The sequence below is a fragment of the Bubalus kerabau genome, chromosome 7 (assembly GCF_029407905.1).
Source record: "Bubalus kerabau isolate K-KA32 ecotype Philippines breed swamp buffalo chromosome 7, PCC_UOA_SB_1v2, whole genome shotgun sequence".
In the NCBI taxonomy this organism is placed as follows: domain Eukaryota; kingdom Metazoa; phylum Chordata; class Mammalia; order Artiodactyla; family Bovidae; genus Bubalus; species Bubalus kerabau.
This window is the reverse complement of record NC_073630.1, coordinates 114,850,429-114,878,075: the sequence shown is the minus strand read 5'-3', so window position 1 is coordinate 114,878,075 and position 27,647 is coordinate 114,850,429. Positions and strand designations below refer to the sequence as shown.

The 27,647-nt window shown below is 43.3% G+C and overlaps 1 protein-coding gene across 3 annotated transcripts in view; it reads right to left on the bottom strand.

Moving 5' to 3' along the window:
• CC2D2A (coiled-coil and C2 domain containing 2A) overlaps nucleotides 1–27,647 on the bottom strand; it is a 129,895-nt gene that overhangs the window by 78,324 nt on the left and 23,924 nt on the right. For 2 of the 3 annotated variants that reach the window (XM_055589133.1, XM_055589135.1), the window contains 7 exons: nucleotides 18,353–18,441; nucleotides 17,923–18,024; nucleotides 12,995–13,096; nucleotides 12,095–12,271; nucleotides 7,066–7,228; nucleotides 5,269–5,405; nucleotides 2,990–3,121 (listed from right to left, as the gene is read on the bottom strand). In XM_055589133.1, coding sequence (XP_055445108.1) covers nucleotides 2,990–3,121; nucleotides 5,269–5,405; nucleotides 7,066–7,228; nucleotides 12,095–12,271; nucleotides 12,995–13,096; nucleotides 17,923–18,024; nucleotides 18,353–18,441 — 902 coding nt within the window. The remainder of the gene's footprint in view (nucleotides 1–2,989; nucleotides 3,122–5,268; nucleotides 5,406–7,065; nucleotides 7,229–12,094; nucleotides 12,272–12,994; nucleotides 13,097–17,922; nucleotides 18,025–18,352; nucleotides 18,442–27,647) is intronic. The other variant, XM_055589134.1, reaches the window with a different exon arrangement.

Here is a 27,647-nt window from a genome sequence, read left to right as displayed (position 1 = left end):
AGGAGACACAAGGGATGCAGCTCCATCCCTGAGTCAGAAGATCCCCTGGAGGAGGAAGTGGCAACCCACTCCAGTATTCTTGCCTGGGAAATCCCATGGACAGAGGAGCCTAGGGCTATAGTCTATGGGTTTGCAAAAGAGTTGGACATGACTTAGCAACTAAACAGAATAACTCTTTTAATATGACCTTTGCTTCTTTCATAGCAGAAGCCTGGCATGTTCTCCATGCTTTGCTGTGTTTGCAGCCTAACTCCAGGAAATGGTCTCAGAAGACTCCAGCTCATGCAGATCTCTCTTCTCTAACTTCTTTGCTCTGTGATGCAGGATGACCAGCCCCTCTTAGTGGAACTCTTATCTTCCTCTACTTTCCTGTTTCTTCCCAAAGCTAGGAAGCTCTCCCCTCTCAAAAGGACTGGAAGGAAACCCTCTGTGCTCTCCCCACTGGCTCCTTGCCCAAAGAGAAGGAAGACTGTGTCTGAGTGGAGATTTAGTTGAAGCCCAAGATCCACTAGTCCAGGTTCTTGGCTGGACAGAGTCACCAGTGGCATCTAGCTGTCCTTACTCAGCCATCTCCTGAGGGCCTGCTCACTGGCCCGTGGCTTCAGCATGCACTCCACATGGTAAACTCTCTACACAGGGGCCATAATTCATGGGAGAGGGAGCAGGGAGCCCAATCCGTCTTGGGTCCAAGCCGCATTCTCCTATCCAGCCTCACCCGTAGCTGAAACTGAGATCTGCACCCTTCTCTGATTCCTGTGCATTTCCCAAGTAGCGCAGAACTTCTGAAGGAGACAGATAAGATTAATGGCCCCCCTCAAGATCCTACTCTCCATAGTAATGACTCTTCTATTTTCTAATTTTAGCCCATAAATTTGTGCTTCATTATATCAGTGTTTCATGCTGAAGTAGATGGATGGATGGAGAGAGAAACTGATGGATTATTAGGTACAAGTTGATACTGTCTAGATCACTAATTATATCATGTATCTTTGTCATAAAGCAAGTAGATGGTAAATCCCTCATGGCCTGGGGCTTGGGTTTATGCTTGCTTTGTAAATCCACTCCTAGGGTCCACATTTCTGTACAGAGTAGCCACTCATTAATATTTGTCTCTGATAACAATATTTTATAGAAATTCACAATTTAATAAAAGGGCAAACACATACATCATCTCAAAACTCATAATGGTCGTATGAGGTAGAGATGATGGTGATTTTTTAATTAAGGAAACTTCTTCACAGCAGTCAAGGGAGCTGCCCAAAGCCACGACTTAGTAGACACCCAGCTTAGATTCTCTGATTTGGGTCCATGTCTTCTCTGTTCATCACCCAACTCTATAGCTCTATAGTTCTATAGCTTTATAGGATGATCTTATATCCTCTTATTCTGTTTGGCTTTAGCAGTGTCAAAGTGTTACACATTTCAAATTACACAAGTTTCTGAATGACGTGATCCTTGCTACATTTCAGGAGAGCAAGAGCAATATAATTCAACATGAAGGAAGGAAATAAAAACAAACAAGAAAAAATAAAACAGGTCTTTCTTAATACACAAGAATTTAAGGAATAAGTGCACCTGGATTGTGTGTGGGGGTGTGAGTTGCTAAGTTGTGTCTGACTCTTTGCAACACCATGGACTATAGCCGGCCTGGCTCCTCTGTCCATGGAATTCTTCAGGCCAGAATACTGGAGTGGGTTGCCATTCCTTCTCCAAGGAATCTTTCTGACCCAGGGATTGAACCCAGGTCTCCTGCATTGCAGGCAGATTCTCTAATGTCTGAGCCACCAGGGAAGCCCAAGTACAAATGGATATATCTTAGGAAAACAAGGAAACAACAACAGAAGCTCCAAGACACAGAAACAAAATATTTGTCAGCTAAAAAACTAAGAAAAACAAAATCCTTGAGGAACAGAAAGATTGTAAAAAAGCATAAACTGCATCATTAAATTCATATAAGTACAAAACTAAAGCTAAAGAATATTGGAAATTGTGGTCCTGGACAAGATGTGTAAGTTGTAAGCTTTGATAATAATGTTGTAATGATAATACAGCAAACAAAAACCATGATATGACGTTTAAGGGACATGGATTGAAAGCTTAGAAGTGATTTCATAGTAAAAAGTCATTCTATGTTGACCCAAATTGGAAACATTTAAAAAATAATCCTTCTAATCTCTAATGTCACTATGTGTTCATAGATTTATCTGAACTTTCAGTAAGAATGTATCTGATATTAAAGAAACATGTAACCAAAGCCTAGCAATTCTTTTAATTTTAATATAGCTTCTTTCCCCAAGAATATATTTATTTGATAATTTTTTTAAAAAAGTATAATTCATAAATGTAATCATTTATTGTTGGGGGGAAAAAAAAAAGTGAAGGCAGGCAACTGCCTATTCAACACCAGCCCGTCAGACCTCACTGAGTCCTGTTCTAAGCACTTTGGTGTATTATCTCAACCATCTGCACAGCAATCCTAGTAGGCCCATGCCATTTTGCAAAGGAAGAAACACCAGCAGAGAGAGGAGGGAGGGTCAAGTGAGCCAAACCAGAGGCAGGGCCAGGACTCAAGCCAGGCAGTGTGGTAAAAGAGCTGGGGAAAATACCATAGAAAGGATTTGTGACGATAGAAAATCTCCAGTGACATAATACAGAGACAGTGGGGGAAATAACCCTGCAGTATATGTGAGATGACAGAGAGAAAAGAAAAAATATTGGGGCAGCTAACCTGGATATGGGAATAAAGACACTGACCCAAGCCTTCCTACCTGAGAAGCTTGTTGCTGATGTAAGAAAGGATTTAAGGAAGGATTCGGTGTGGGCAGGAGACTCAGTCTTATATAACAGGCTTGCTGTTCTTTATGTGCAAGATAGTGAATTAGTTAAGAAAAGTCAAAATAGGATGTTGCAAATTCATCACTCCAAGCCCTTCAAAAAGCAAAGCACTTTCAAGTAAATTCATGTATTAAAAATGGGAGGGGAGGTTTACCTTTTTATACAGTGTTTCCAGTTCTGCCTTAATGTCCTGCTCCTGTGTCAACATGGGTGGCCGCGAAGGAACCGGCTTGATGGGGTTTGGCAGTGCCAGGATCCTCCCGTCATCTCCGAACCATCTCCTCCCCTGGGATCAAGCAGAAGGACAGAAAATAGTTTACAAAAATAAACAGCATTTGTGGGGAAATTCTCTGTCACCATGTATATTTCATGCACCTCCCCCTGGTCCTGTAGATCTTTTATTTTAAAAAAAAATATTTATTTTAAATTAAAGATAATTGCTTTACAATAGTGCTTTGGTTTCTGCCATATATCAACATGAATTAGCCACAGCCGAGAGAAATATCAACAACCTCAGGAAATTAAAAGACGCTTATTTCTTGGAAGGAAAGTTATGACCAATCTAGATAGCATATTAAAACACAGAGACATTACTTTGCCAACAAAGGTCCATCTAGTCAGGGCTATGGTTTTTCCAGTGGTCATGTATGGATGTGAGAGTTGGACCATGAAGAAAGCCGAAGAACTGATGCTTTTGAACTGTGGTGTTGGAGAAGACTCTTGAGAGTCCCTTGGACTGCAAGGAGATCCAATCAGTCCATCCTAAAGGAGATCAGTCCTGGGTGTTCATTGAAAGGACTGATGCTGAAGCTGAAACTCCAATACTTTGACCATCTCATGCGAAGAGTTGACTCACTGGAAAAGCCCTGATGCTGGGAGGGATTGGGGACAGGAGAAGGGGATGACAGAGAATGAGATGGCTGGATGGCATCACTGACTCAGTGGACATGAGTTTGAGTGAACTCCGTGAGTTGGTGATGGACAGGGAGGCCTGGCGTGCTGTGATTCATTGGGTTGCAAAGAGTCGGACACAACTGAGCAACTGAACTGAACTGAAATAGCATGAGCTTCCCTCATAGCTCAGCTAGTGAAGAATCTGTCTGCAGTGCAGGAGAATGGGGTTTGATCCCTGGGTCGGGAAGATTCCCTGGAGAACCCACTCCAGTATTCTTTTCTGGAGAATCTCATGGACAGAGGAGCCTGGTGGGCTACAGTCCATGGGTCACAAAAGTTGGACACGACTTAGACTAAACCACCACCACCATATAGCACAGGGAACTCTACTCAGCACTCTGCAATGGCTATATACGAAAAGAGTCTACATAAAAAAAGTGGCTATATGTATATCCTGCAGCTAACACAACATTGTAAATCAACTGTATTCCAATAGAAATTTAAAAAAATTGAGTCCTCAGTAATGCACCCCCCTCGCCACCCACCCAGAGTTAAGAGAGAGTTTTCAGCCCCCTCCTGATAAAAAAAAGTTTAAGAAAAAGCTAATAAGAGTGCTTGGGCTTCCTTTGTGGCTCAGCTGGTAAAGAATCTGCCTGCAATGCAGGAGACCTGTGTTTGATCCATGGGTTGGGAAGATCCCCTGGAGAAGGGAAAGGCCACCCACTCCAGTATTCTGGCCTGGAGAAGTTCATACACTACAGTCCAAGGGGGTCACAAAGAGTCAGACACAATTGAGTGACGTTCATTTTCACGTTAAAAGGAGTGCTTAAGAAAAGCATATTTTCTATGAAACAATTTTTTAAAATTTATTTTTAAGTTTTTTGGCGGCACTGGTATCTCTGTTGCTAAGCAGGGGCTCTCTCTATTGGGGTGAGCAGGGGCTAACCTCTAGCTGCAGTGCTGGGCCTTCCAATTGTGGCAGCTTCTCCTGTTGCAGAGCACAGGGTCTAGGCACACAGACTTCAGTGGCGGTGGCTCCCAGGCTCTAGAGCGTGGGCTCAGTAGTTGCGGAGAGCTGGCTTAGTTGCCCCATGGCATGTGGGATCTTCCTGGACCAGGGATTAAATTCGTGTCCCTGCATTGGCAGGTGGATTCTTAACCACTGGACCACCAGGGAAATTGTATTCGTGAAAATTTCAAGACAGACGACCATGGAGAAAAACAATTGAGAACATTCTGTCTTGGGACAATTAAAAATTTCTGTGAATTGGGAAAAGGTTTGCCAATATCTGGTTTAGTAGGAAGAGCCTAAATCCAGCTTGGGAAAGGTAGGATTGAGCGGAGAGCGGTGATGTTTGAGGGTCACTAAAGGTATTGACGACAAATTAAAAAACAATAACAACAAAACAGCGACAGAATGAACCAGTCTGCAGACACCCTCAGGAGGAAATGAGCCCCACCCCGCAGTGACGCCGTCAGGATAAAGACCCTCTGTGAATCCCTCCTTGTCTACACTAGAGAACAAGGCTGAGAGCTCACCGGTTCCTGGGTCAGGAGCCTGTTCTCCATGATGTTCTGGTTGGTTCGCGGCACCTCCGGCCTTGCCCCGATGTAAAGGCCTTCATCTTCCAGGTACCTGGGCTGCACGTTCTCAGGAAGCTTTTTATACGTAGGCACTAGACAGTTCATAAGCACACACAAGCCACATCAGTGCCAACCTGAACATTTCAAACTGTGGTTTGGTGAATAAAGTCACCAGCAGAGGTTTTACTTTTGTTCTTGGAAAGTGCAAATGCCCCAGACCGATGTCTAGAAGCAGGACCAAGGGGGAGGTGGACGTGTTTTCCTGCAGCACCATGTTGGAGAATCATGAAATAATTCAATACCTAACTGGCCCCCGTGGCTTTGCACACTGCAAGGAGTATGGTACCCAGACCAGAGGGGAGGCTGCTGGCCTCATCAGTGGCGCGAGCCTGGGCCAGCCTCTTCTCTGAGCTCTGTCCTCTCGTACATAAGGGATGAAAATATCTGTCTTTCTAGGCTCCTGGGAGAATTAAATGGGGTGAAGGATGAGGAAGTGCTTTGTAAATTACAAAGTTTGCTGGAGTCCACGTGACTCCATTTACTTCCTCACTCTTTGATCTATTCGTAGAACAGATCTCTGCGGACACAGTCTGCGGGGTCTGTGGGAGTGACAGGCAGCAACAGCCTGCCAAGGACTGTTGGAAGATAATTGCTTTATAATATTGTGTTGGCTTTTGCCACACATCAACATGAATCAGTTATAGGTATACATATGTCCCCTCTCTCCTGAACCTTCCCCCCCACCTCTCACCCTATCTCACTCCTCTAGGTTGTGACAGAGCACCAGATCTGAGCTCCCTGTGTCATACAGCAAATGCCCACTGGCTGTCTATTTTTACCAACCTAGACAGCATGTTAAAAAGCAGAGACATTACTTTGCCAACAAAGGTCCGTCTTAGTCAAAGCTATGGTTTTTCCAGTAGTCACGTATGGATATGAAAGTCAGACTATAAAGAAAGATGAGTGCTGAATAATTGATGCTTTTGAACTGTGGTGTGGGAGAAGAATCTTGAGAGTCCCTAGTACTGCAAGGAGATCCAACCAACCCAACCAATTTCCTAAAGGAAATCAGTCCTGAATATTCATTTAAGGAATGATGCTGAAGCTGAAACTCCAATACTGTGGCCACCTGATGTGAAGAACTGACTCGTTGGAAAAGACCCTGATGCTAGGAAAGATTGAAGGCAGGAGGAGAAGGGGATGACAGAGGATGAGATGGTTGGATGGCATTACTGACTTGATGGACATGAGTTTGAGTAAACTCCGGGAGATGGTGATGGACAGGGAGGCCTGGAGTGCTGCAGTCCATGGGGTCACAGAGTCAGACACAACTGAGCGACTGAACTGAGCTGAACTGATCTATTTTACACATGGTGATGTGTATGTTTCCACGCTACTCTCTCAAAGTGATGCAGACATAGAGAACAGACTTGCAGACACAGTAGGAGAAGGAATGAGTAGGATGATTTGAACCTGTTTCTTGATTATTAAGTCAAATTGGAAATTGGGTTCATTTGTGGAAATGGGGCATTTTTATACATCTGGAGAAGGAAATGTCTACCCATTCCAGTATTCTTGCCTAGGAAACCCCATGGACAGAGGAGCCAGGCGAGTTATCGTCCATGGGGTCGCAAAGAGTCGGACATGGCTGAGCGACTAGCACTTTCACTTTAACTTTATACACCATCTCTATTTTGTCTGAAGGAAAACAAGCATGCCGAAGCTGGGCAGGAAGATAAAGAGAGAAAGTACCTGTCCGTCTGCTGGGTATGAACAGGAGCTCTTTCTCCTTCTGCAGCCGAACGTGGACACTTTCATAATCAGCAGGTCTGACTGCCACAAAGTCTTCAGCTGTGTGATCTAAGCCCAGGAGAAGATCCTCCGCATCTTTGCCATCCAACCACTCTTCCTCATCCTGCATCACATGAAAGAACATCAAGGAACAATCCCGCAAAGATAGTTAGTGACAGTGAATGTGTTAGTTGCTGAGTCGGCTCTGACTTTGTGACCCTGTGGACTGGAGCCCGCCAGGCTCCTCTGTCCATGGGATTCTCCAGGCAAGAATACTGGAGTGGGTTGCCATGCTCTCCTCCAGAGCATCTTCCCAACCCAGGGATCAAACCCAGGTCTCTCGTATTGCAGGCAGATTTTTTACCATCTGAGCCACCAGGGAAGCAAGCTCCAGGAGTTGGTGATGGACAGGGAAGCCTGGAGTGCTGCAGTCCATGGGGTCGCAAAGAGTCGGACACAACTGAGTGACTGAACTGACTGAGCCACCAGGGAAGTCCCAAAGACAATTAACGTACTTGGAAAAACAATCCATGATATTAAATGCACCAAACAACATATCCTAAGACAAAGTTACCTTTTCCTTTTATCTTTTTCTGAAAGAAAGCATAAAATGATACTGACTTTCCTATTTAATATGCTTTGTTTTTTCACTATTCCACATACTTGGAAAATGCCAAAATCACAAGAGTCAGAAGAGATGTGCTAAGCAAGGCAAGTGAAACCTCAGTGAGTGTGTCCTCCTTTGTGGGTGTCTATTCTTTGACAATGACTTAAAAAACTTGGGTTCATGAGTTATGCATAATTTAACCTTCAGCCTTGGCACTAACCCCACGGGAAAGGTGCCAAGTGTGGGGTCCACACCCTGTTCAGATTGCCTGGGCTTGACTCCCAGCTTTGCCTTGTACTGCCTGGGTGACTGTGAGGAATTTACCTACCTTTCAGATCCCTGGTTTTCTTATTTTCAAGATTAAGATATTAATAGATCTTATTTCCTTGGGTTTTGTGAAAATAAAAATTAAATGATGCATGTAAAAATTCTAAGCACAGAACCTGTAATCACAACTGCCAGCTGAAGTATTTTAACGTAGTTTGAATATTTTCCAAACTTTTCTGCCTTTTCTTTCTCTTCCTTCTCCTTTTTTCCTTCTTTTCCTTCTCTGTCTTGTTCTTCTTTCTAAAGTTTAAACCTGACATCCATCTAAGAGCAGCACCCTTTAAAATGCTATGGAGACTGCCAGGTAGCTGAAGACAATGGCTGTAGCTGAATTACCTAATATTTCCTTGCTAAGTACACAAAATGATAAAAAGAGTAAAGTAAATCTGCATAGTAACCAAGCTCTCAGCAAGAGCTGAAGACAGAGAATGTCAGAAACTTCAAAAGAATGAAAAGAGAAAATATCCTGCAGTATCAGTATGTGACCCTTTTTGTTCCTGCCCCAGCTCTACTTTGAGCAAAGACAGGCTGAGAAAACTTCAGAGAGGATAGCAGAGCAAAGCCAGGACCTGCAGCTGGTTCACCAGAAAGACTGCATCCACGGTGAGTGTGAAAATACTCACACAAAGTTTGTCTTATTCATTTCAGATAACTGGCTTATTTCACTTAGCATAATGTCTTTAAGGTTCAGCCATGTTTAGCATTTATTCTAATTTCCTTCCTTCATGCTAAATAATATTCTCTTGTATATACCATATTTTACTCATCCATTCTTCTCTTGATGGGCAGTTAGATTGCTTTCACTTTTGGCTACTGTAAATAATGCTTCTATTAACTTGAGTATACAGTGATCTGAATGCCTGCTTTTAATTCTTTGGGGTATATACCCAGGATTGGGGTTGCTGGATCATATGGTAGTTCTATGTTTAAGTTTTTGGAGAGCCATTGGAATTTTTCATAGCAGCTACACCACCTTGCAACAGCATGAGCAATGCACAAGTTTCTCTGCATCCTTGCCAACACTTGTCTGCTCTCCCTTCCTTCTTTCCTTCCTATCTATCTCCTATCTATTTTTAATAGTCATTCTGATTTGTGTAAGGTGGTATTTCATTGTGGTTTTGATTTGCATTTCCCTAATGATTAGTGCTGCTCAGCATCTTTTTATGTACTTTTTGGCCATTTGTGTATCTTCCTTGGAGAGATGGCTATTCAAGTCTGCCCATTTTTCATGGTGTGTTTTCTCTAGTCTCACATATCCCACCCACAATTACAGAATCTGAGTTGTAGCTTGGGTGTGGTATGGGGCACAGAAAACTGTTCACCTGTAAGGCGGAGAGGAGAGAGCACTAGGCTGCATTTGCCTTGGAGAGGCAGACATTTTTGTATGTGAAATGAATACTAATCCTTGTGTGGAGTCTAGCAAGAAAAATCTGCAAACTGTATTGTTCCACTTTTTTTCCCCACGAGAGAGAGAAAGCTGAATATACTTAATCAAGGCCCCCACCCCCCAAATTATAGGGTGAAATTGAGGCTACAGAAAGTAATGTGAACCTAGCATTCACAGCACTTTTAGGACCTGCGTTTGATATTGTCCCAGAGGTCTCTGAGACTATCCTCAGTTCTTTTCATTCTTTTTACTTTATTCTGCTCTTCAGAAGTTACTTCCACAATTTTATCTGCCAGCTCATTGATTTGTTCTTCTGCTTCAGATATTCTGCTATTGATTCCTTCTAGAGTAGTTTTAATTTCAGTAATTGTGCTGTTTGTCTCTGAATGTTTATTCTTCTAGGTCTTGCTTAATCGATTCATGCATTTTCTCCATTTTGTTTTCAAGGTTTTTGATCATCTTTACCATCATTATTCTGAATTCTTTTCCAGGTAGTTTGCCTATTTCCTCTTCATTTGTTTGGACTTGGGTTTCTAGTTTGTTCCTTCATCTGTGTAGGATTTCTCTGCCTTTTCATTATTATTTTTTTAACTTACTGTGTTTGAGGTCTCCTTTTCCCAGGCTTCAAGGTTGAATTCTTTCTTCCTTTTGGTTTCTGCCCTCCTAAGGTTGGTCCAGTGATTGGTATAAGCTTATAGGGTGAGATTTGTGAATTTTTGTTTGTTTGTTTATTTGTTTGTTTTCCCTCTGACGGGCAAGGCTGAGTGAGGTGGTAATCCTGTCTGCTGGTGATTGGGTTTGTAGTTTTGTTTCGTCTGTTGTTTAGATGAGGTGTCCTGCACAGGGTGCTACTGGTGGTTGGGTGATGCCAGGTCTTGTATTCAGGGGATTTTCTTTGTGTGAGTTCTCACTATTTGATACTCCCTGGGGTTAGTTCTCTGGTAGTCTAGGGTCTTGGAGTCTGTGCTCCCACTCCAAAGGATCAGGGCTTGATCTCTTCTAGCTGTTTGTTTTTAAACCCACTCTCTCTTCTTTTCCAGTTAAGTTCATTCCAGGCTCTTTTAAAGCTATGATCATTCTTCTTTTCTCCATGATCTCCTGTATCTAGTTCAGTTCAGTTCAGTCGCTCAGTCATGTCTGACTCTTTGCGACCCCATGAATCACAGCACACCAGGCCTCCCTGTCCATCACCAACTCCCGGAGTTCACTCAAACTCATGTCCATCGAGTCAGTGATGCCATCCAGCCATCTCATCCTCTGTCGTCCCCTTCTCCTCCTGCCCCCAATCCCTCCCAGCATCAGGCTCTTTTCAAATGAGTCAGTTCTTCGCATGAGGTGGACAAAGTATTGGAGTTTCAGCTTCAGCATCAGTCCTTCCAATGAACACCCAGCACTGATCTCCTTTAGGATGGACTGGTTGGATCTCCTTGCAGTCCAAGGTACTCTGAAGAGTATTCTCCAACACCACAGTTCAAAAGCATCAATTCTTTGGCGCTCAGCTTTCTTCACAGTCCAACTCTTGCATCCATACATGACCACTGGAAAAACCATAGCCTTGACTAGATGGACCTATGTTGGCAAAGTAATGTCTCTGCTTTTCAATATGCTATCTAGGTTGGTCATAACTTTCCTTCCAAGGAGTAAGTGTCTTTTAATTTCATGGCTGCAATCACCATCTGTAGTGATTTTGGAGCCCCAAAAATAAAGTCTGACACTGTTTCCACTGTTTCCCCATCTATTTCCCATGATGGGACCAGATGCCATGATCTGGACCAGATTCCATGATTCATTTTCTGAATGTTGAGCTTTAATCCAACTTTTTCACTCTCCTCTTTCACTTTCATCAAGAGGCTCTTTAGTTCCTCTTCACTTTCTGCCATAAGGGTGGTGTCATCTGCATATCTGAGGTTATTGATATTTCTCCCGGCAATCTTGATTCCAGCTTGTGCTTCTTCCAGCCCAGCGTTTCTCATGATGTACTCTGCATATAAGTTAAATAAACAGGGTGACAATATATAGCCTTGACGGACTCCTTTTCCTATTTGGAACCAGTCTGTTGTTCCATGTCCAGTTCTAACTGTTGCTTCCTGACCTGCATATAGGTTTCTCAAGAGGCAGGTTAGCCAGACCACCTGTATCTAGACCTGGTGCCAAAAAGTAAGGTCTCTCGTCCCAGGGAAGACCTACTAGATTGGGAACTTGGAAAAATGGCCAGCCATCTATTTTAATAAACCCTTTAAAAGAGCCCTGTTTATCCTTCTGAATCATCTGAAGAGCTCAGGATGTGGATGAGCTGATCTATATGGTGGTGGTGTGTTTGCTCCTAGCCACTTTCTTCCTAGTTAGGACATCATCATCATCATCACTACCATCACCACCATCACCACCATCACCATCACCACCATCACCATCACCACCATCACCATCATCATCATCACCATCACCACCATCACCACCATCACCACTGCCAGCATCACGGCCATCATCATCATCACCACCATCACCACCATCACCATCACCACCATCACCATCACCACCACCATCACCACTGCCAGCATCACGGCCATCATCATCATCACCATCATCATCACCACCATCACCACCAACGTGATCATCACTACCACCGTTAAGGTCTTCCCTCTCCTCATTACTATTCTTATACTAAATACCATTTTGCTTACTCCTTCCTGTACAGGTGGCTCTTCTTCCTCTCCTTCCTTTTCCTCTCGGTTAGCTCCATGTCTATTTTTGGCTTTTGGTTTTTCCTCTGATTCCTCTGGTTCGGGATCAAAGTTGAAAGTAAAGAAGTTATACGCTTCCTCAGCAGAAGGGAAGCCAGGTGGAACCTACAGAGAGGAAGCAAGCAGTAGAATTTCAGATTATCTGTGCTGACATAAGCTCTGCACAGTTCACTGACAGCTGGCTGGACGCTAAGAGCATTCCAGGCTTCCTAAACACATTACCTGTTGATGGTAATGAACTGTAACAAATACGACAGGCCTCCTTAGTTAAGTAACTTTAATGAGTTACTTTTTAAAAAATATAAATCAGCAATTATTTACCTTTCTACAAACACAAAAACATATTATTCACAGAAGTTAAAAGCTTTAGAAAAGATGATTAAGATGCCAAAAAGTGATTTATAGGCCAGTGCTGAGATACTTTTAATTATGAGCAATACAGGGTTTGTTAAACTTTGAAAAAATACCATTTCTGGTTTGTTTTAATTCTTGCATTAGTATCTCCCTTTTTCCCATAATAAAAGCTGGTAACAACTTCACAGCTGAACAAATCAGCTTATCAAGAACATTTCCTGTCCTTCCAGGCATTTTTCTTTCCCAACAATAGGCAGCTTTCCTTTCTAATTTCTCCATAAGATTCTAGGATTTAAAAGTAGGACTCATTCCTCATATTTTTTTCTTGCATATTTCATGTAGTAGGAGTCAGCTTACGTGTATAGTTATCTCTCATTGACAATTTTGAAAAAACAGAAACAAATCAATAAGATACATGATTTAAAGCCTACATAATTTAAAGGTAGCATGATTTTAAAAGACAGGATTTCTCACCGGGAGTTTAGACTTGATTTTTCGTACAGAATCGTGGAACTTTACTCTTGAATGACCGTGGGAGTCATGTTCTTGTTGAGTCCTTTGTACCTCTCTATCCAGCTATACAAATGGAAAAAAATAACAGATACATCATTTAAAGCAAGAAACTGAGGATTATTAAAAAAACAAGCATTAGCCCTCAAAAGGCTTTATCTTCTGACCATTGATGCATCTCACAATTTCTAGGGAATGAAATGTTTACAAATATATTTGAATGGTAAAGTGGCTGATTGTTTTCTTCCTCAGCTCTGTCTCTCTCATGACTAAATGAATACAAAATTTTACAGTCAATAAACCTCCAAATGGAAATGCTATTTCACCCTAAAGATCAATAGATTATCCAGCTCACAGAGGATCATCTTGAAACAGTCTATGATGAAGAGCGTCAACCACATCTGGTTGTAAATAAGTCCAAGTGGGTAAGGGTTGCCCCAGGCCCTGGCTCTTCCAGTTTTGTGTGAATCTCAGAATGGCTGAGTGGGTCTCCTCAGGCATTTATCCAGAGACATTCTGTGATGAAAGCTAGAAATACTTGGAACAGCAAGCTAAGGTGCTATGAAATTCCACGCAAGTGCAGCTGAATGTCCAGCAATGGGCAGAATAAAAATGAGGGCATCAGTTGGGTGCAATCTATCATGATATTAAGAGAATACATACAATTCTGATTTATGTAAGATTCTGTGCTTTCCCTCCATTTTCTCATTTTGCAGTAGTAGGTTAAATAGATAACTGTGCGTGCGTGTTAAGTTGCTTCAGTCGTGTTTGACTCTTTGCAACTCTACGGACTGAAGCCTGCCAGGCTCTTCTGTCCATGGGGTTCTCCAGGCAAAAATGCCATGCCTTCCTCCAGGGGATCTTCCCAATCCAGAGATAGAACCCAGGTCTCCTGAATTGCAGGTGGATTCTTTACCATCTGAGCCAACAGGGAAGCCCATGTATCCTGGAGTGGGTAGCCTATTCCTTTTCCAGGGGATTGTCCTGACCCAGGAATCAAAGTGGGGTCTCCTGCATTGCAGGCAGATTCTTTACCAGCTGAACTATCAGGGAAGCCCAAATACTTAACTAATAGCATTCAATTATACAAAGGTTGAAGCAGTGGTAATGAATAAATTTCACAGTGCAATGCAGAGTTAATATTTGTCTTGGTAAATTCCAGAATTTTAAGTGGCTCTTTTGAAGACAAGGAAAGAAGCAGATGAGTATTATGTAATGTAAGGATAAACACGTTTAAAAATTGGTGGTGGTGGTTTAGTCACTAGGTTGTGTTCAACTCTTTTGTGACTGCATGGACCATAGCCCACCAGACTCCTCTGTCCATGGGATTTCCTAGGCAAGAATACTGGAGTGGGTTGCCATTTCCTTCTCCAGGGGAATCTTCTCGACTCAGGGATCGAACCCATATTTCCTGCTTGGTAGGCAGATTCTTTACCACTGAGCCACCAGGGAAGGGTCAGGAAGGCTTTCTAAGGGTCTGCTAAGTTCAGTCTTTCTCATAAAATAAGGCTAAACCTTTCTTGCTCACTGTTGAAGATGCCATTCTGCTCCTGTCTGCCTCAGAATCCTTCACCTCCTAGAGCCCAAGACAGAGACTGATACATTTGAAACACATAAATAAGCCAAGGAGTCAACTGATCAGAGAGACGAGAAGCTTAGCTCTGTATAGGCAAGCCTTAGGTTTTAGAGACATCTAAAGAATGATAATAAAACAGAAGAAGACCAGGCAGAAAGTCTAACGTTAGCAATTTAAAAAATAAAATAAGTAGGTAAAATTCCATTTGGCAAATATGTGTATGTGGAGATCAGTATTTTATTCTTTCTGTTTCTTTCCATCTCTTTCTGCATCAGCTTGACAGAAAGGACAGTAAGTTTGGACAATATAATTTCTTTGGTATCTTTTAAAATTATAAGATTGACAGTTTTACTATGATATGTATGGACTTGATCAAAACGGTGGTAATTTAATTTTTGTCAAAATCTCAAAGTATTTAAAAGTTTATAAATTATATTAGCATAAGAAAAGCCATTAAATATGTTTAAAATGACTGTGTGCAGAATTAAATTTTAAAGAACTATTATCTATAGTATCTTCATAAAAGCTTAAAGTAATAATATTCAATTTCAAGTGAATGCCTGTGATGATGTGTGCTGTGTCCAGCTAAGAATTCTTTCTCATCCTTGAATTTGTTGTAACCTCCAAGAAGGCTCTATGACCCTCTTCTAGCTTGAGCTAGACAATCTCAAGTCTCATTACTTTTACCAAAGCATAATTACCTCTCTTCTAACTACTAGTCAATATTTTTAATTCCCTAAAGACAGGCTAATCTAGATGGTCTTGCAGATATCTCCAATTTTTATATATTCTCAGTATCAGGAATGATACTAATCAAGATAAATGATTTGCAAATAATTTCTCCCATTATGCATGTTGTCTTTTCACTTTTTTCTTGGTTTCCTTTGAAATGGAAACGTGTTTAATTCTGATGAAGTCCAGTGTACTGATTTATTCTTTTGCCACTTGTGTTTTTGAGTCACAGATAAGAAACCATTGCCTAAGGCAAAACACTTCATATTTTACATAACCTGACCCCAAGGGAAGTGCCCTTTCCAAGGCTTCCTCAAGGCACCCACCATGGATCTTAACTAGCCTGCACTTCCACTGTCTGGTCACCTGCCTGTCATCCCCACTGGGCTCCTTGAGAGGGGCCCTGACTGTCACTGCTGTGTGTTCAGAGTCCACTGGACACCCGGCAGGAAGGAGCCTCCGAGAGATGCTGGCGACAGGTAGAGTGTGTCAAGGGATCAGAACCTGGGGCACCTGGGACAATGAGCCAGGTCCACAAAACAGAGACATTTTGATCATGCCTAGTGGAGACCAAGGAGTCAAATGTTCTGTGTTATTCCCACTTCTTTAAGTTACACATCCAAGGTCATGCAGCTAGTGAGTGAGAGTGCCAGAATTTAGTGCTGGGCAGCTGAGGTCCAGCACCTGGCCTTTTCATGTGCTCTTTGCCCCATAGGACCAAAATCGACTGCTTTTTATATTCTTCTTCTGGGCTAAGGTATGTACATGAATAACTGTGCTTGTGAGTGATATGTTCCATTGGAAATCTGAGATCAGGTCCGCGGACAAGGCATGTGGTGTTTGCCTCACTTTCAGAGAGTGGCTCTTAGGGGCTATGCACTCTGTTAGACAAAAGGTCAAGTTCCTGCTCACAAAGAGAAATAAACAACTCTGTGAGCCAAAGGAGTATATTTTTACTTCTAAAACTACCAACTTGATTTGGATATCATATTCATGGCCTATTGGACAAGCTAAAACTACCACGATTGTGTGAAAGGATTATCCATCAAGAAGGTGCAGACAATGCCAGACATGGGAGACAACACCCTCCTATTGCTTACTCACACACCTACCAAAACAACCAAAGTATCTGTGTCATAATATTGGGATTTTAGGGACTTTTTCCTTTAAAATAACATTTTTTTTTTGATGTGGACTATTTTAGTCTTTATTGAATTTATTAGATTTATTACAATATTGCTTCTGTTCTTATGTTTTGGGATTTTTGGACCAAGAAGCATGTGGAATATTAGTTCCCTGACCAGGGATCAAACTCTCACCCTCTGCATTGGAAGATGAAGTTTTAACCACCTGCTCACCAGGAAAGTCTTGGTACTTTTTCTTTATTTTCCAATACTTTAGAACTATGGCTCTTACACTTACGGCTCTCATGGAAGAAAATAAATTGGAAATAAAGAAAAAGAAATGTGTCCTCTGTAGAACGGAGTAGCCAGTTGTCATGAAGCCATTTTAGGGGACCAAGTGAGTGTTCTGAAAACCTATGAGCATGACTGCAACTTTCCCTGTAATCATGCAATCTCTGGCTTGTTGGGGATGAATATAGGTAAATGAAAATCTGTAACATCTCATTATAGAAAAAGAAAAGGCATCATCTAAGAAATTTGTGACTTTGCTCCAGAAATATCCCTAATGCTTAGACTTTAAAAACAACCAAAACCATCATCATCAACACACGACTGGGTTAGACTTGCAAACACTTCACTGAGCCATGTGCCCTGTTGATCTTTATGCTCCTTCTTCCACCCTAGATGTGTTGGTCCTTCAGCCACATGGCTGATACATCTTTCGGTCTTTAACAGGCTTCCTCTTTGCCTCGTGGGCCTTTATTGTCAGTCTTTCTCCAAGTGTGGGACCATCGTCATTCACACCCTTAAAACTTCAAAACTCACCACAGTTCAAATACTTCCTAAATCTGTGTCTCCAGGTCGGGTCTCTGTCTCTCTGTGCGTCTGCGGAGCACACTGAGGTGTCTCACCAGCATCTCAGACTCAAACAAATCACCCCGGTGCATTCAAATCACCACCCGATCCTATTGTCAGTTGCTTTCCGTGGCTAAGAAAAAAGTTTTTTCATCGGGGCACCTTAGTGTAACACTCAAAATCCCCACGATTGGATTCTATTCTTATCTCTTTCTCTGTTTGCCAGCAAGATCCATGGACCCAGCACCGCTGACCCATGAGACACACTGGGAACAAGACAGAGCTGGAATCCAATACTGACTTGTCCACACACGTGCTCTGTGACCTGGGGATGGCTTGGCAGGCCCTCTGAACCTCATATGTCAAATGTGAATGAAAATTATGGTACCCAACTCATAGAGGTGTTGGGATAAGGGCATCTAATAACATGGGGAAAGACTTGGCAAAATGCCCAGCACCAAGTAGCATCTATAAATAGCAGCTATTGTTATTAATGAGTGTTTAACAGCCCCTCTATGCATAGCTCTGTTCTAGAACTTTTGCTGGAACATTTCTATTTGGCATCACTGTCTTTGGTCACAAAGTAGGGGTGGCCTATTTCTCACCTCCGTGCCAAATTCAGTCTCCGCTTCTTTCTCGGTGGGTCTTCGTAAGCGCCTGGGCCGAGGGGTGGGAATTTCCTGCAGGAGCACACTTTCTGCTTTGGACTAAAAAGTCGAAGAGAAAATTACTGCTACAGAATGTCAGTGATGCTACGAAACCTCAGTCACCATCTCGGGAGGAAATCAGTCAGTAAAATACGCATGTTATGCTTCTTTAAGAGGTAAAAACAATGGTTTAGAAGAAGGACATTACATTCTTCTTAAGTGTAACTTTCATCTGTGCTCATAGTTAAATGCTGCATTAACCTTTGGAGCATGAAAACAAATTTAACAGTATTCAAATTCACGCCGTTTTGAGCAAATGAATCAAGCTAGACAAGACTGGAAGCAAGGTAATCGGCGCCGAGCAAAATATCTCTGGGGTTTCTCTCACCCTTGCAGCCTGCAATTTCTCCCTCATGCGTTCTCTCATGGAAAATTCTGCAAAGCCTGTTCTGGAAGCTGAAGGGATTGGAGGCAAGCCTAAAACAATACAAGAAAATTACTTTAAAACAACATCTTTTTCTTCCAAAGGGAAGATTAGATTAAAAAATAACAAGAGAATATCATTTTATTTTGCAAATTTAGAATTTCACATAAGCCATCATGAGATAAAGCTGAACAACACCCCCACCATGTGACGTAATAAGGACGTGTCTTGGCTTCTTTAAGACAGACAGTGACAACCTCGGTCCTACCAGGGCTGACACGTGGACTTAACTAAGAATTGAACGAATGACACTTGATTTTTCAAGGCGCAAGCACACCAGTTCAATTACCATTGGGAAGAAGCTCTTGAATTTATTGATTTGACAATAGGCTCCTTGGATGAATGAATGACTATTGATTGATTTTGGGGTTCGACTTTCAACAACGCTGATAGCTTCGATCAGAGAAAGTTTTTCTACAGGCTCAAGCCATAGCCTTGGGCTATATTGAACAGACAACATTTATTTTGTACATAGTATTAAACCTGTACATAAACTCTTCGTGGCTCAGCAGTAAAGAATCCGCCTGCAAGGCAGGAGCCACAGGAGACCTAGGTTCGATCCCTGGCTTGGGAAGATCCCCTGGAGCAGGGCATGGCAACCCACTCCAGTATTCTTGCCTGGAGAATCCTCATAGACAGAGGAGCCTGGCAGGCTACAGACCATGGGGTTGCCAAGAGTTGGACACGACTGACGTGACTTAGCACAAACCTATACATAAATATCATGAAATGTTGTTTAGCTATTATGTCCCAGGCTCTGTGATAATGTGTTGACTGACTGCATCTTCTCATCAACTTTATGCCATTCCTGCTAGGAGGGATCACTCACTAGGCCTCTTGAAGATGAAGACCCTGGAGTAACTGGCATTGTGGGACTTCCCTGGTGGTTCAGTGGCTAAGACTCCTTGCTCTCAGTGCAGGGGACCTGGGTTTGATCCCTTTTCAGGGAAATGGGTCCCACATGCTACAACTGAAAGGTCTCGTGTATTGCAACCAAGAGCCAACACAGCCAAATGAATAAATAAAAATAAATACTAAAAAAGTCTTCAAAAAAGTGACTGGGATGATGATTGCATACTCAGGAGGTACAGTGCTTAGGATTTGATCCTAAATGCTCTACACCATAATGAAAGGGATAGGAATACAACAAAAGGCTTGGGGAACAGAATGTTACGATACTTAAAGGAGAGAGGGCTCTACTGGGAGGAAGTAGAAGAAAAGATTGCAGAAGGAGTTTGGGGTCAAGTCACGGAGAGCCTCTGATGTTACATGAAAGAAACTGGAATATATTTTCTATGTGGTGGGGATGCCTTGAAGAACATGGAGAGCAGAGAAGGAGAAGCAGCATTTTCTGGAGCTGCTCCTAGGGCTGCAGGCACAGGATGGTTGGGGTGGAGATGGAGAGACCCCAGCTGGGATAATAAAGAGGGAGCCAGTGGGCATGGTTGCAAAGAGGCCACAAAAAGATGACACGGTGGTTCCTAGTGATGATGGGGAGTGAAAGTTGCTCAGTTGTGTCTGACTCTTTGCGACCCCATGAACTATACAGTCCATGGAATTCTCCAGGCCAGAATACTGGAGTGGGTAGCCTTTCCCTTCTCCAGGAGATCTTCCTAACCCAGGGATCAAACCTAGGTCTCCCACATTGCCAGCAGATTCTTTACCAGCTGAGTCATGAGGGAAGCCCGAGGCGAGCACTAATTCCCCCAGCAGCAGCACCTTCTGGGCAATTGGTGGACCGGCAAACGCTCAGGCCTAACCCCAGACAGATCCACTAAATCAGAACCTGTAGCCACCACCTGCAGAACCTGTAGCCACCATCTGGGTAATTTTTAAGACACACTCAAGTCCGGAGGACCCCCAGTTTAGAGAAGGCGAACGTGTCTGAGGTTTCGGCTGAGGTAAGTATGGATTTGGGGCTCCTGAGAGAGAAAAAGTGGAGGCATGCCAGCCTAGGGGGTACTGGTGAGGAGGGGGATTGGTTTACTCCTGTAAATCAGAGCTGGGACAAGTCTGAGATGCCGGCAGGATATGGGAACGTGTACTGGTCCTGCATGCTGAGCTCCAGGAAGGGGTCCAGTGCCTGAGATGGAGACCGAGGAAGTGTTTCTACCCTGGTGATGCTGACATTTGAGAAAAAGAGTATGGAGAGAGGAGTTTTCTGATCCTGTAGCCATCTGCCCTGTTAAAGGAAGAACGCTCACAAGTGAAAGACAAAGAGAGAAGGCAAGATGCTTTATCAGCAGGTGGAAGGAACAGTGGGGAGAGAGGAAGCTGCGCTGGGCAGAGCCCGCCGTGCTGACCCCTCGCCTCTGATTGTGTAGAAGAGGGAGCTTTCTGCAGCCTGGTCACTCAGTGCCGAGGCCAAGTGTCCTTCCTTTCGTGTGACAGAAGGATGTAAAATCCTACTTTATCAGGTGCCAACCACCTGCCCGAGGCTTCCTCCGTGCCTGGTGGAAGGCCTGAAATAATCATCTTAAAGATCACAGCCTTACATGTGCGGGCTGAGGTTCAAGTTCTTTACAAGAATCTCCTTCAGTAGCCTGAACAGGCCTTTGGCGTTTTTTTTTTTGTTTGTTTTTTTAAAGCCAACTTTAAAAATCAAGTCATTGTTTCCCAAAACTTGCAAGTTAAACAGAAAATAAATAAATAAATAAATAAAGACCGTCTACCCATGGTGGATCATATCCCCATGTCAGAGGCCTGTGACTTTTTCTGTTCCACATTTGTCACACTTTGAATTTATGTATTTGTGTGGTTATTGCATTAATACCTTCTTCCTCCCCCAGGTTCTGTGGTCTCCAGCCACAGAGGGTGGGCACAGGTTAAGCGTCATTAAGTGTGTGTGGACCACCTAGGCGGATAAAGAAGGGAAGGATTTCTAGACTGGACCCCTGCTCTCTGGCTGATCACCCCCCTCCTTCTGCCCCCAGAAAGAAGCAATGTCTTTGAACATGAAAAAAAAAAAAAAAAAAAAACCTCTTGTTTATTTACTATTCCTCCTCTTTTATTTTTAAAAGAGATCTAGTTTTTCAAGTTGACTTAAAATAGCTGCTGCCTACATAGCATTCATTAGAATAATTTTGTGAATTACTCTTTAAAAGAGGCAAGATATAATTCATAAAATTGTTCTAATGAACTCCATGGGACTTCCATGATGGCTCAGTGGTAAAGAATCCACCTACCAATGCAGGAGATGAGGTTCAATCCTTGGATCAGAAAGATCCTTTGGAGGAGGAAATGGCAACCCACTCTAGTATTCTTGCCTGGGAAATCCCATGGACAGAGGAGCCTCGTGGGCTACACTCCATGGGGGTCGCAAAAAGAGTTGGCCATGACTTAGCGCTAAGCAACAACAAAACAACAAACACAGAGTTCATTAGAATAATTTTATATTGTTTAAAAGAGACAAGATATTTTATTTAAAAACCATCTGCTCTGAATAAAACGGAAGGGGCTTCTTTAGCAAGTATTAGTTTAAAAAGTCTTGAAAAATGTTGAGGGGGTAAAAAATAGCTCTTTCTTGATTTTTAAAAATACACTCGGTGTTAGTGAAAGACATTTGGAGGGTATGAAAAGTAAAAGTGAAGTCGCTCAGTCGTGTTCGACACTTTGTGACCCCATGGACTGTAGCCTACAAGGCTCCTCCCTCCATGGGATTCTCCAGGCAAGAGTACTGGAGTGGGGTGCCATTTCCTTCTCCAGGGGATCTTCCTGACCCAGGGATCGAACCCAGGTCTCCCACATTGCGGGCAGATGCTTTAACCTCTGAGCCACCAGGGAAGCAACTTTGGAGGGTATAAAGATTTCTAAATCCGATCTGTACAACTAGGTGGTGAGATGTTATTTCCCCAGCTAGAATGTGACCTGCTTGACGGCAAGGACTCTGTCGGTGACTTTTGTACCTGGCACATTGTAATGAAAAGGAAAACATGGAGGAATATGAAGGTATGAGAGATATTGGACTGAAAGAGTGCAATGCAAGCAATTCTTTGAATTTTGAAAGATTTGATTTGAGGGTGTGCAAGAGCTTATGGACAATGAGAGAATTTCAAGACATTCCATTAAAAATATATACATAATGTCCAGGATTCTGTGGCCAAGGGATGTTTTTCATCGGGGCAGCAGGGCTTATATCAATGGATTTGACAACACTTCCCCGGCTGTCCAGCAGACCTGTGAGCCTGAGAGCCTCATCAGCCTCATGTTTGCAAGCGGCTCCCAGATCTTCTCTGTGCTGACACCTTCTCCCGTCACCCACACTCACTGCACCCCACGTCTCTCTCTTTACAGACTTCGTCAAACGATGAACACCGTCCATTTTTCTCTAAAACACTCCTGTGATACTTGACTCCTCGGAAAACACACACCACCTTCTAATAAAAAAGGCACTGCCCTTTGAAATAATTTTCCAATCTTCTCACCTACTGCCCCTGAGTCGATGTGACCTTGTTTCTATGGACAGGCAGGCAGGCTTCTAAGGTCTTCCCTCCACGATCTTGGAAGTGCTCCCAGCACCCTGATTTGGACTCCCAGCCTCTAGAACAGTGAGAACTCAGTGTCTGCAGTTCAAGCCACACATCTATAGCAGCGTCAGCCAGCAGGTACAGGGACCATCTGTCTGGGTGAGACCAGCCCCGCCAGCTTTGCCGATTGTCCCTGCACTCTGGCACCATCATGGTGATTTCACAGGGCAATGGGGCTTCCAACGGGCCTGAGACTCTGAAGAGTGGTAAAGAACATCATAGATACGCTTTGACCTGACCGTTTTGCCTCGGGTTGAGCCTTCCACATTGCCTTGAGCGGAGTGGAAAAGACAACAGAAGCATCAGGAGGGCCAAGCGCTGTGGGAGATGCCAGGGTGACCGTCTCAAACAAGCTTCTCAAATTTCTAAGAAGGGAAATAGTAGGTAAAGCTTCTGAGCTTGAAATGTTTTTGCGGCAGTTAATCTCTGACAGAGTATGAGTACACAGTCTACCCAACCCACTCTTGGGACCGATGGCTTAGAGAATTCAGTTCAAGCATCAACTACAAAATCTTTCTCCCAGGGGTCTGGGAGAAATCTCTCACCTGGGGCCTCCCAGGTGGCATGAGTGGTAAAGAACCTGCCTGCCAATGCAGGAGACATGAGGGACATGGGTTCGATCCCTGGGTTGGGAAGATCCCCTGGAGGCGGGCATGGCAACCCACATCTGTCCACTCCAACCTTGTCCTGGTGGCTCAGATGGTAAAGAATCTGCCTGCAATGCAGGAGATACAGGTTTGATCCCTGGGTAGGGAAGATCCCCTGGAGGCAGGCATGGCAACCACTCCAGTATTCTTGCCTGGAGAATCCCATGGACAGAAGAGCCTGGAGGGTTATAGTCCATAGGGCTGCAAAGAGCTGGACACGCAACTGAGAGACTAGCAACAATAGCAGAAAAGATGAAATGTCTTCTCTAGTGAGATGGAGATGACCAGGATTTTCCCACCCTCATGACCAACTTTAATAAGCTTCAGAGACTTCCAAGAGGAGAGATGGTAGATAAAGCTTCTGAAACTGGAAGAATTTTGTAGGAGAAACAGGTCAGGGTTGAAAGAAGGAGATCAGAAGCTCAGTTTCAGTCGAGTAACATTTGGGTTGTCTCAAAATAGTTCATGGACCTAACTAAATGTAAGAGCTAAAAACAGGAAACTTCCAAAAGAAAATATGCGAGAAAATGTCCATGACCTTGGGTTTAACAAAGAATTTTTAGATACAATCCATATTAGAAAAGAAGTGATAATTTGACTTCACCATGATTAAAAACTTTTGTTTTGGAAAAGGGGGCTTCCTTGGTGGCTCAGTGGTAAAGAATCTGCCTACCAATGCAGAGGACATGGGTTTGATCCCTAGTCCAGGAAGATCCCACATACCTGTGGCTCTAGAGCCTCAGTTCAGTTCAGTTCAGTTGCTCAGTCGTGTCCGACTCTTTGCGACCCCAAGGACCGTAGATTGCCAGGCTTCCCTGTCCATCACCAACTCCCAGAGTTTACCCAAACTCATGTCCATTGAGTCGGTGAGGCCATTCAACCATCTCATCCTCTGTCATCCCCTTCTCTTCCCACCTTCAATCTTTCCCAGCGTCAGGGTCTTTTCCAATGAATCAGCTCTTCACGTGAGGTGGCCGAAGTATTGGAGTTTCAGCTCCAACATCAGTCCTTCCAATGAACACCCAGGACTGATCTTTAGGATGGGCTGGTTGGATCTCCTTACAGTCCAAGGGACTCTCAAGAGTCCTCTCCAACACCCCAGTTCAAAAGCATCAATTCTTTGGCCCTCAGCTTTCTTTAGAGTCCAACTCTCACATCCATACATGAGCACTGGAAAAACCATAGCCTTGACTAGATGGACCTATGTTGGCAAAGTAATGTCTCTAGAGCCTGGGGACTGCAACTATTGGGCCCTTGAGCTGCAACTACTGAAGCTTGCTCACCCTAGAGCCTGTGCTCCGCAGTAAGAGAGGCCACTGCAATGAGAAGCCTGCACACCACAACGAGAGAGTAGCCCCTGCTCAGCGCAACTACAGAAAAGCCCACGCAGCAACAAAACCCCAGCACAGCCAAAATAAACACATAAATACGATTATAAAGCAAAGAAGATGAAAAGGTTAGACATTTGCTTGGAGAAAATACTTTCTAACTATAGACCGGATAAAGTACTTGTATTCAGGGTATATAGAGAACTCTTACAATTCCTCAGTAAGATGAAGAATCCAATTAATAATGTGTAAAAAATTAAATAGTTTACTAAGATAATATACAAGCGGCTAATAAGCATCTGAAAAATACTCCACATCATTAAGCACTAGGGAAATACTAGGTTAAAAGCACAATGAAATATCACTGTTCATGCCTTATAAAGGGTTCAATGGAAATCACAGATAAAATCAGTTGTTTTTAGTGAACAAACAGAAACTCTCACACACTGTTGGTGGGAAAGTGAAATGATACAGCCACTTTGTGAAACAGATTAGCAGTTTCATATAAAGCTAAATATATACATTCATCATATGACCTGGTTCATAGAAGCATGGCTTATAATGGCCCCAAACTAGAAATAATCCTAATATCCATTACTAGGTGAATGTAAATAAAATGTGTGCACACATATCCAGATGATGGAATAGGATTTGGCAATAAGAAGGAACACAGTGAGGATATACGCTACCACGTTTATTATCTTGAAAAACATTATGCTAAAGGAAAGAAGTCAAACACAAAGTGCTACATATTGTATGATTCTGTTCACATGAAATGTCTAGAAAAGGCATATTTACAGGAATATATTTAATTCAAATATTTAACACAAATCAGTGTTTGTCTAGGGCTGGGGATGGCAGTGGCTTCAAATAGGCATCAAGGAACTTTTGGAGTGATGAAAATGTCCTAAAACTGGATTTTAGTGATGGTTACACAGATCTAGACATTTACTAAACGTCATTGAATTGTATATTTACAATGGGTGAATTTTATGATATGCAAGTTATACTTCCACAAGTCTATTAAAATGCGAGCTGTCTTATGCGATAGGCAAACGTGGTTTTGAGTAGGTAGTTCACATTTAGTCTGAGAAAGTCCCAGACTGGAGATAAAAATCGGGGACTGTGTATATGTACCACAGCTTTCTTACCCATTCAGTACGGGGAGGGAGGTGGGAGGGGGGTTCAGGATGGGGAACACATGTACACCTGCGGCAGATTCATGTTGATGTATGGCAAAACCAATACAATATTGTAAAGTAGTTAGCCTCCAATTTAAATAAATTTTTAAAAAACCGGGGACTGATCAGTTATACTTACAGTATCTAGAAGCTGGAATTGAAAGTCTCGAGATGACAGAGAGAATGAATGTTGATTAAGGAAAGGGGGCTGATCACCCAGCTTAGGGGCTCCAACTGTTAGAGGCTGGGGTGCAGGAACCCACGAAGAGGTGGGGAGGTCCAGCCAGCGAGGGAGATGGAAGACCCAGGAGAGTGGTGACTAGGAGCTGAGTGCTGAGGAGGGGAAGTGCGAGGTGCAGGGAGTGCGGCTGACTGTTGAGGAAGGTAGATGAAGAGCTGACCCTAGAACTGAGCGAATGTGTGGTTCACAGGGACCTCAACAAGGACAGGGTCGACAGGCAGTGGGGATCTCAGTTAGAGGAGAAAGTTCAAGACTGCAGATAGAATGCGAATAGATGGCCCTGGAGAAATTTTGCTATGAAGGAGTTTTTGGGAAAATGCCTTTCTTGATAATTCATGATAAAGATGTGTGCAGGCTAAGTCCCTTCGGTCATGTCTGACTTTTTGCAGCCCTATGGACTGTAGCCTGCCAGTCTCCCCTGTCCATGGGATTCTCCAGGCAAAACTACTGGAAGAGGTTGTCATGCCTTCCTCCAGGGGATCTTCCCAACCCAGGGATCGAACCCACATCTCTTATGTCCCTTGCATTGGCAGGAGGGGTCTTTGCCACACCTGGGAAGCCCAATAATAAAGATGGGTCTGTTTAATATTCTTTGTCCTAAGAGACGGACAGTCAGGTGTGGCCACGTGCAGAGACAGAGGAGAGGCTCAGGTTCTGTAGCAGGGGGCAGGGTGTGCCATGCAGGGCATGTGGAAAGGCAATAAGGTGGTCAGGAGGAGAAGACAGAAGAGGGTGAGGGCTTCTACCTCAGCTTTTGTGGGGTTTCTGAGGGAAAGAGGGGGCAGGGCGGGGTAAGCAGGTTAGGACGGGCCAGTTTGAGCCGTTCTGATGGGCTCTGAGGTACAGGGTGGTCCCTTGTTGCCGGGTACCTGGCCCTGCGATGATCCAGGCAGAGGACTCTTGCTTCCTAGGATTGGACTGGCCAGACAGAAGGCGTAAGGCTCTGGCTTGGTTAGTTAGCATTTCAGGCATGCTCCAGTCTGGGGTCTTTGCTGTCTCTATATTTCTAAACAATTGGCTAGTGTCTCCCCAACCAGAAAGTTTTCTTTTTTTTTTTTTCTTAAAATGTCAAACATAATATTCAGAAAAAAATGTTACTGAATATAGCATACTATTTATTTTTATTTATATAAATATTTTACTTAGTACTGTAATTCAACCCCCCCACCCAGTTCCCTGTGAGGTCGTGAACTCCAGCATGGATGAAGTTTTGACATTTCCTACATCAGTGTGCATCCTCTGACTAGAATCTTCTTTCCTTCTCCAGCTGCTGGGC